The following is a 10,292-nucleotide window of genomic DNA, read 5'->3' as shown; positions in this document are numbered from 1 at the left end:
GAATCTCAAAAGTTAAATCACTCTATTAAAAATTAAAAACCGATACAACTAATGATATACTGAAAAGCTGTAAGCTTTTTGACTAGATACACTACATATGTAATATCCTATAGTCTACAATAAAAATATCAAGGGATGGATGAAGCTGTTAATTTCCATAAATATTACCGACAACAATTTAATAAATCTTTAGAGAAACTTATGAACAAATACTAACAGCAAGTTAACAGCTATATGAAACAGACAATTAATCAAAAAGTTTGGCACCATCATCATGTTGCTTAACAGGGCATAAATGTTCAACACTACAATGATTATATGTTTTCTTGACGAGTTCGCTATCCGGGATGGGTCGGAAGTCAGTCGCCGGAGAGGCAGATCTTTTTTACCAGATAATTTCTCACTCATTACCAAGTGTCTAGCACGCTGTTTGATTAATAGGTGTCACATTACTAAGGCAAGTAGGTAAAACAATTTCAAATTAAAAAAAAAAATTGGTTTAGTTGCAAATCAGTGCACTTGTTTGAGAAAATTCAATAATACATTTTTAATAATTAGGATATCCAAAGAAATTGTTTTTAATATCATGTATGTTTCATTTTTTTTTTTGTTACAATAAAAAGATAAAAGCTAAAATAATGTTTTAGGTAATTCTCAATTACTTTATGTAATATATTATGTCAAAATATGTTTTGTATATAAATATAACTTTGTTTATAATACAAATTGATTTAACAGTGGTTATTAGATAAAAAAAATGTATGTTACTTTATGAAAAATGTTACTAATATTGTAAAATTATTATTACAAAAGAAGTAATTAAACAATAGAGATATTATTTGTATACTATACAATTTATATGTGTAATGCTTAATGTAGAAAAATTAAATGGAAACTAATATTTTACTTCATCAGTATTCATAGCACTAATTATGAAAATTGATCTTACTGAATAACACTTATAAAATAAAATACAATCATAATTATTGAATTCAGTTTTGGATATAATATAATTTTTATTTAAATGTCAAGATATAAATGTGTGTTTATAAATATGTGCATAGATGTGTTGGTAAAAAAAAAAAATTACATACATTATTACTGACATATAAATAATATTTTATAAATTCATTCTGTTTTTTCTCTTAAACAATTTACATTTTTCTTACTCTTCTTTCTTTTCATTGAACAAAATTTATATTGTCCACAATTTGATTAATTATAGGGTGACTACAAGTTCTCCATGTTCCATCAACATAGTGAAACTGACAACTATTGAAAATGTTGTCAATTGTTTTAAACAAAAATCAATTTGTTTTTACTGAAAAATGAAATTTATACAGTACAATGTTTAAAATATTTTTTTAGCTGTTTGGTCCAAACCTAACCTAACTATTATGGCTCGCTGCTTTGTACTTTTTCGAGATTTCGATTCATACACAATAATTTGTTTGGATGAATATTATTGAAAAACATTTTAAGTAGTACATACATAATAATACTGATCAATATTACTATTGTCAAAATTATATATTGATCAGTAAAAATTGATTTGTATTAAACATGGTCTTAGATTATTAGGTATATTATTACTTTTGGTATTACCACCACCCTACAAATAGCATAGACATTACTTCCTAGGATAGTAATGCTATATTGATAGTTACTTGGCACAAAGATCTAACAATAAGCAAAACTTTTCGATTTTTAAGAGAAAAAAACAATTTTTTTCTATGATTTTAAAATGTTGTTCTATGTTGTTTATACTGCAAACTTAAAATATAAATTGTTCATTAAATAATCGCCACATCTGTTTTTGCACATGCGCAATGGATGAAACATATTTTTTTCTAGCCACATGTATATGCCATATCGCTTAGACCCTTTTGCCGTGTAACCATCAATATGATGTGTCCTAGCCCTAAAAGCAATAGCATAGAGTTTTTATGAAATTTATAGGACTAGACGAAGACAAAAATACATTTTATATTATAATATATTATTTTTAATTAGTTCACAATATGACGTTCTGTAGTAAATATAATAAACATACTATAGAGTTTATCATATGATTTGATAGAACTGAAATATTCATGTAAAACTATTAGAACTACAGACAACACATGGTAATTAGTATACTTACTTAAGATGTTTTTTGTAGCCACCCTTTATTAATTAGCTGCTTCACAAGCATCTACCCAATCGTTGTAAACATCTACTGGTTCAGACAAAAAACTTGTAGTTGTTTGGTATGACTCTAGGCAAACACGGCAATATACTTTTCCTACATTTCTACTTTTATCCCTATAAGAATGAACCAAATTTTTAAACTATATAATGATAAAACTAGAATTAAAAATTTCTAAAATTCTGTTGAAATTATTATTTGTAATTTAACTTACATTTTAACTTCGCAAGATTTTTCATGATTACAAAAAGGACAATTAAATTGTGTGTCCAAAGGTTCGATCGCTTTCCTTTTTGCCGGCGGCTTCCTTTTACTTTTTCGCCGACCCATTTTTTTGTGTATAAATAGTGTATATTTAAAATTGAAATATAAATTCAAAAACACCAGTGATTTTAAATTTGGTCTAAATTTTTTTATTAAACTAAAGCCGGTCGGTTCAATCTTAATATGATCACTGATCACTGTTAGAAAGCCGATAGAAAAAAATTATCTAAAAGGTAAACAAACAAGTTTGATAAGAAAAGTACTACCAACCACAGTTGTTAACACGTAAAAATAACCGTGGAACTATATAGGTACCAAAACAAATTGAAATCTATAAAATAAAATCCACACTAAAAATTAAAAAGTATGAAATATTTACTTTTACGTGAACACACATTTCATAAATTAATATAATGTCACAGAAGTAAAAAGGACAAGTGTCAAAAATAAAACGACAGTATAAAACATAATAACATGATAACAAATATTAAAGACGTTTAACCGCTAGATCGCGTTGTTAACATGATTTCCGAAAATTTGAAAAAATGAGATCATACAGTAAAATTTATAATTCTAATCTCTCTCGAGGATCGAGCCGTAGCCGGTAATCGTATGCGATTGGTACTTTGGCGTGTCTAAAGTTGCAAAAGTCCACTTTTCGCCTCCAAAACCCCGAAAAAATTTAACCGGGGTTTAACGTTCAACATTGACTTGCTATAACGTACGTTATTTGGTTTTCCCAAGGGTTTCCTTAAATAATCAAGGAATGTGAAAATTGATTTTATTATTATACCACTACCTTTTCAAACAAAATGGATCATTTATAAGCTAATTCGGGGCCCCTATTATTTTTTATTTATTTAAATTCAGTTACTTATTAATTCTAATTCGTAGTTATGGTATTTACCAGGTGTGGCTCCAGAGACTTGATTGGTTGGGGGGGGGGGGGGGCTAGTCATAGAAATATGTGCTACACAATTAATGTTTTAAACACAATATACCATAGTAATATATTTTATATTATTATATACGAGTAGTTTATTTATACTTCATAGTAAAGATAATAGGTACATACCTCTAACTACACACTTGTACGTGTCTATAATATACGGTAGGTATAGTATGATATGTAATTTTGTTTTTAACAATATCATTTTTTTTTTAAATGCGGGCCTAGGGGGGAAGCGCAAACCCTAGGCTCCCCCTGGAGCCGCCCCTGGTATTTACTAATAATGAATACATTTTTTATTATTACTTTGTAAAAAAACTACACAATTTTGAGCAATGGTATTAATAATAAGTAAGATTGCGTTATGCTTACCTAATTAGTAATTTATACACGGAAAAAGGGTTGTTTATGACCCTTCAACCCCCAGATTAGCCGCTGGCTGTCTGCTTACTTACATTATTAATAAATAATAATTAAATTTAAAAACTTCTGTTACCTTTGAAATAATTAAATAATAATAATAATGATTTATAACTTCACATAAACGTCTTTTTCTTACTTAAAGTTTTTAAAACTTTGTGACTAGGTTTGTTAAATTTATATCCCTAACTAGGTACTTCATCTTCAATACATACGATTGATAGAAATTACAGTTTTTCGTTGGCTAATTGTGATTGTAAATAGTTTAACTCAGGTTTAATTTAACTTCTAAATCCTCTTTTATAAATATTCACTAGATTACATTTGTTCGTAGGTCAATTGATTTAATATTTTCTAGGTCAGAAAAAAATCCAAATTTTTCGCATAACTGTAAATGGGACTTTTCTTTTATTCAAATGAGCAACTCATTTACTAATGAGTAATCTATCTATAACTGGAATACATGTTTCATTATTCATAGTATCTTTTTTTAGAAAATAAAGATAAAAAAATGTCAGAAGTTCAATTACACCTATGAATATATAATATTTTATTAACAGTATATTATAAATATCGTTTACTATTACAAGGGTTGTTAGCAATAACTAAAAAGAAAATAGACATTGAGCAATGCTCGCCCAATTTTGGATTACCATAATTTACACATATTTATCCGGGTATATAATAATCCGTGTTGGATTATTTCTTTTTACTTACTATACTTATTAAAAAAATAAAAATATAAACCTTAGTAAAGATAAAATGTTATTATATTTTGTTTACAAATTTTATACTGTTGGGAAAATGTCTAAATTTTAAAACATAAACATTTGCAAAGGGTTTCGATCGGCTACACGTTTATAAATAATGAATTCTCGCTAAACGTGTTATCGGCGGTATAGTGATGATACTTTGATAGTGATGAATGATAATAAAGTAATTATTATTATTATTATCATCGACATGTATATTAGTCATCATGGTATTAGAACTGTGTTTAGGTGCTACGTTGAGCGCAAAATCTGAAATGGGCGTTCCAGTAACCGTTTTTCCCGAAAGTTGCCAAAGCACAGTACTCCGCGACGTGCCGTTCCGCCACCACGTGAGACCATAACGTACAATCCTATTCGTGTAATATAATACTATTACATATACGAAATACCTATGAATTAACTTAGCGTGTATTATTGTGTAATAAATTGGCTTGAGAATTTTTTTTCGTATTAATTTCAAAAACAAAAGATTTGTAACGACCTGTACTAAAATTTAGCTGTTCGCCCGTAAGTGAATATGTTTTTTATGTCTCCTGAGTATATTAAGAAGAAACATGCGAGAAATCCGGAATTTGTTTAAAAACCATTTCAGTTTATTCAACACCATGCTGTCAGTGGTTTACCCTTGCCGTACGAGTCTCGGAATGCGTTGAATGGACGTTAATTAAAAGAGGTAAGCTCGCATACCCATTACGTGCTTATAATGGACAACAACTTTTTTTTTAGTACTAATACGACGTGCACTTTGTTTGTTAAATCGTAGATAAAGTCTTAATCATTTCGTATATAAATCTTCCAAACCGGTAGATTAAAAGTTTCTTGACTATGCGTAACAAATTATGTTACGCAACGTTATGGGTTTCTCTTAGTAAAATATATTTAAAAGTTAAATGTATTCAATTTAATCTACAAAAATATTAAAATAATAAAAAAGTTCGTCTTATATTTTTATAGATTCATATATATCTTAAAATATACATCAGAGAACCAGATAATAATTGCAATAATTGTTATTTCGTAGATCAGTTATTAATTCTTTCGTAGCTTGATGAATACCAACTATCGTTTTGACCCCGTTCATGCAAATCTAAAACCACAGTTTTAAGTGATATTTAAGCGTTGAGGATATTGTAAAAACTAAAATCAACTTGGTTAAAATGTATGTAGTTTATGTTAATCATTATTATAACCTCTTTGACATTATGAGGTGATAACAAAAACGTAGTACTAACTACTATTACTCTTTATATAATAGTAAAATATTAATCTGGGAGAAAACAATGATTTTGGACTTTTTTTTTAAAAATACTAATTTTAACCCGTGGGCCGTGCCCTACAAGGCTTGAAGTTTAAATGGGCTTAACATAGGATTTCGACACTTGTGCACACTACACAAATCAATGCATAACTTTTTTCCTACTCCTTAGTTTGATCTGAAGTTTTAATCGTTTTATATCTTGGAGTCTGCTGAACACGAACACCATCCCCATAAGTTCCTACCTGTCAAAATTGCTGCCAGAAAATGAAAATTTAACAAAAATAAGCGTTTTTTGGTACTTTTTTGGTTAATTTTCATTGACATTATATTTAATGTACCTGGGGGATGTCGCTTGGGCCAGAAACCTATTACTTGAGTTCAGTATATCATCATTTTTGGTAACATAGTTCAAAAGTTAATAGACTCAACTAAGTCCTAACACGATGTTCAGGATTAAGTTAACAGTGATATAATAAGTTTAAATCACAATCCTAGCAAAACGAAAATTTTTGACAGTACTGTTATCATCACATAATGTCATCTGCCGTCCTCATCATATTTTCTGAGCATCATCCGGCAATCGGACTGTCCTCTAGATTTTTAAGTCGAAATTATGTTCTTTATTTTAAAATGTAAAACAAAGTACCAAAAAATGCTTATTTTTTGTTAAACTTTCATTTTTTGTTGCAATTTTGACAGGTAGGAACTTTTCAGCAGATTCCTAGCTATAAACCATTTTGATGGTTTATAGCTAAGGAGTAGGGAAAAAGTTATGCGTTGATTTGTGCAGAAGTGTTGAAAGCCCATTTAAACTTCAACCTTTGTGAGGCACAAATTAAAATTAATATTTAAAAAAATTTTTTTTTGATCTTATTTTTATTGTATTTACAAACTTTTTAGGGACCGTCGAGGTTAAAACTCGAAAATCTACTTTTTATGGACCACCCTAATGTATATATACATAAAACATAAAAATATAATTATAAAAAAAGTTAATACTATATTTAATTTTATTATATATATAAGTATAAATCAATAGTCAAACGAATTTAATGTTTTTACTATAAACATTTTAAGAAATATGAATGTTAATAAGTCTATGAGTTTTTTTTTTTTGAAAATGCGAGAGCAGCTATTTTTACATTTTAAAATTAATTTGGGCAGTTTGAATAGAAAAGAAGATTTAAAAGTTAATATTGCTTATTAACGGTTATAAAACAGAGCGTAGATGTTGTTTAAGATGATATTAATATGAAAAGCGATTCTTCTTCGCTACAGTTTTCAATGAAATGTATTATGTACATTAGAATAATTTAATACTAGTATGAAACGGTTTAATGAAGCTCAGTAAAACTGATTATACAACGTACATTTATAATAATTTTTTACTGGTATAGTTTTGACTTGTGAGTGTAAGGTTTTGTGTTAGTTCGTTTCGTCAATTTTATTGCTTCAGCTCAAGTATTATGAAGCCATTATACATAATAAATAACACTACTTATTACAACTACACACTTATTGTTTGCAAATACCCTTTTTACATTTTTTGAAAATAAATAATACAATATTTTTGATTCAATCAATAGTCAACAGATCTAAAAAAACATTATATTGTTGATAACGATATATGAATAACAACAGCTAAAAAATATTATTGAAAGACGTTGAACGTAGAGTTTTAACCGCACTTTTACAGTATTTTTATCGATATTTAATACTTCTACTTTGTACAGATTCGTGTCGAAGCATTTATTTAAAAGCGATTTTATTACTTTCAGTTACAATAATTTTAAGTTGAAATTATGTTTATTTTTTGGGTTTATTTCCTCAATTTAGAAGGGGGAGGGGTGACCTTAAAATACAATACCTTCTCAACGAAACTAAAATATATTAATTTGACAACTTATACCAATAAGTTTTCACAGAAAAAATGACAATACAATAAAATAATCGTTCAAAGCGATTGTAGTATTTAAATATTTCGTATTCTTTCATAACAAAATTATTTTTAAACATAAATTGAATACATTTCAATAAAATGATGCTGTCAACATTTTAAACATGACAACTTGACATATTTAAAAAACAAATATGTATTTGCTAATTAATTTTCTCTTTATTCCAACATTTCAAACGGGGTAATTTTTCTAAGTAATTACGTTTAGCATTTACTCAGACGACAGTCACGATTTTAAATCACATTAAATTCTTATCCATTTTTTTATTCAGTGTCTTAAAACGTTTTTTTTAGATTATTAAACGAGCAAATGTCTTATTTAATAATAAAAAACAGCTTTTGTCTTAGTGTTTTTTTAACTCTAGTTAATTAAGTTAATTGATCTCTAGAAATCTGAAAATAACTATTATTTCAAATACAAAAAGAAGATAAAATAATCAAAACTCTTGAAAAATAGTAACTAATTAAAGTTTTAGTAATTATATTTTAATTAAAACAAATTTAAAAAAAAACGCGCACTTTTGTAAAAAACCGAGATAAAGCCTATTAAACCATTATTCGATACTATTCGAACTAGTATTCGAGTACAATAGTAAATACATTTAATGATTTGTAGGAAAAATGTCTATACTAATTATAATAATAATTATTATAACAACAATATTAATAATGCTAATTATAAGAAGAATAAGAATAATACAGTTTTGTATAGCGTAGGCGAGGTATGAGACTTTGTGGACTTCGGCCAACGATCACATCACACGACCGAAGTGAGGTGAAACGTTTATTTTGGTTTATCTGTGATGTCAGCCGCTGGCTGTTCAGGAAATACACGAGTAGCACCTGTTTGGGCATAATAACATAATGTTGTTTTGGGTAAAAAAAAAGTTTTCCAGTTATATAATAGAACAATACTACATAGTTGTAAAACGCACTATATTATGTATATTCTATTCTTCATTTTAAACAAATTTGTGTAATACTTGTATGTGTTTGTAAACAAATCCGTAACCTTTAAATATTTGACCTCGGTAGATGAAGAGGAGTAATAGATGAGTTGGAACAATAATTTGATTTAATCGACGGTTCGGTTAAACAGCTTTCGTTCGTTTTTTATTATATATTTTGACTTTTTTTCAATGAATTATAATTATAATCATAAGTATACCTATGCCATATGGTGTTGGCAATAAGTATAATTTTTAATAAACAAATTTGTCAACGCATATTTTTAAAACGGATTATAACGAGAGTTTCCTCGCAACGTGTCATTATGCTGGTTCTACTGCTTTTTGTACATTTAATTTTTATGAGCAATACTTCACACAAAACACAGTTAATGTTTATATTTGTACAGAGCGTTTCGAATGGCACGCCGTGGTGACACAGCTCATTAATTAAACGCGGGTGGTGTTGAATTGTTAGACCCCATTTAATACGAATTTTCGTCTCACCGACTGTGTCAATTTTTCTCAAATGAAATGTCTGATTGATCAGAACCATGTTTTATGACTTAGCTCGTGTCACTTGTTAGTCGATAATTTTGGATTACATTCAGATATAATCAATAAAGGTGATTAATCAAAGATATCAAAAACCCATACAATTTACATACCTTTTTGTTTAGTATGAAAGTATAGTTTACAAACAATATTTGCACATAACACTTATAACGTGACACGTATTTATTCGGAGACATGGTAGACCCAAACCCTTTAAATTAAATTAATTAATTTTTTTTTTATAAATTAAAAAATGGATGCTTGATTAGTATTACTTTTTTCCAAGCGAGTAATACCAGCACTGAATATTTTATAATAAGTTTTTTATAATTTACAATCTAATCAATACATTTAATATTATTTTTAAATACTAATGTATTACTTATGAATTATGATTATTTTACAAGAATACATAACTACCTACTTTAGATGTACTCGTTTAATTAAGTTTCTGTTTTTTTATCTACACCTAAATCTACCACACAAGCCCTGACCAACGCTCACAACTATATTTAATTTATCAAAGCAAAACCTTTATAACTTCGGTTACGTGGAGGTTTTAGTTTGGTTTCGACTATGTCTTGGTTCCTAATGCACGTCGGCTTGTATAAAGATTATAGGTTTTTGATTTTGTTATTATATTTGTTACTATAGTATTAAACATTACAGTTAAACTTAGAATCCTCTATACATATAAGTATTGGTATTATATGATTAATCTAACATATCTAATCTATCTTATGTAGTAGTTGATTTTAAATCAAATTTGCTTTTCGGTATTTCATTTGCCACAAAATTTATAATTTCAACGGTCAACGTTCATTATGAAAAGTAGTAGAGTACATTTTCCTCATTAAAAAAAAAAAAATATATATATATATACGATCAAAACTATTTTACATCGTAAGTGTCGCATATTTATTTTCACGGAAAAATAGTATGTTTTTTTTATAAGGGTTTAAGGAAAATAGGCGAAATACG

At 27.8% G+C, this 10,292-nt stretch overlaps 2 protein-coding genes across 4 annotated transcripts in view; one reads left to right on the top strand and one right to left on the bottom strand.

Annotated features, from left to right (window-relative positions):
- Positions 1-2,143: 2,143 nt before the first annotated feature.
- LOC126838475 (transcription elongation factor 1 homolog) lies at positions 2,144-2,665 on the bottom strand. Its single transcript, XM_050572944.1, has 2 exons — positions 2,403-2,665; positions 2,144-2,304 (listed from the first exon to the last, which is right to left on the bottom strand). Exons 1-2 carry the CDS (start codon positions 2,516-2,518, stop codon positions 2,172-2,174), a joined length of 249 nt encoding a protein of 82 aa, XP_050428901.1. The 5' UTR covers positions 2,519-2,665; the 3' UTR covers positions 2,144-2,171.
- A 2,235-nt stretch (positions 2,666-4,900) lies between these two features.
- Positions 4,901-10,292, top strand: part of LOC126838729 (tachykinin-like peptides receptor 99D) — a 144,637-nt gene continuing 139,245 nt past the window's right edge. For all 3 annotated transcript variants that reach the window (XM_050573387.1, XM_050573389.1, XM_050573388.1), the window contains exon 1: positions 4,901-5,267. The gene's annotated coding sequence lies outside the window, so the exon portion shown is untranslated. The remainder of the gene's footprint in view (positions 5,268-10,292) is intronic.

This window comes from Adelges cooleyi, unplaced genomic scaffold (genome assembly GCF_023614345.1).
Source record: "Adelges cooleyi isolate 19-005CV unplaced genomic scaffold, UGA_ACOO_1.1 ACOO_flye_CR_arks_rails_tigmint_CR_PRNA_30, whole genome shotgun sequence".
Taxonomy (NCBI): Eukaryota; Metazoa; Arthropoda; class Insecta; order Hemiptera; family Adelgidae; genus Adelges; species Adelges cooleyi.
This window is presented reverse-complemented; position numbering and strand designations above follow the sequence as displayed.

Bases quoted from the DNA above. Each gene is read 5' to 3' on its own strand.
- LOC126838475 (XM_050572944.1), bottom strand. From the start codon at position 2,518: ATGGGTCGGCGAAAAAGTAAAAGGAAGCCGCCGGCAAAAAGGAAAGCG. The intron at 2,305-2,402 runs GTAAGTTAAATT...TCATTCTTATAG, and splicing joins AAATCTTGCGAAGTTAAAAT to GGATAAAAGTAGAAATGTAG.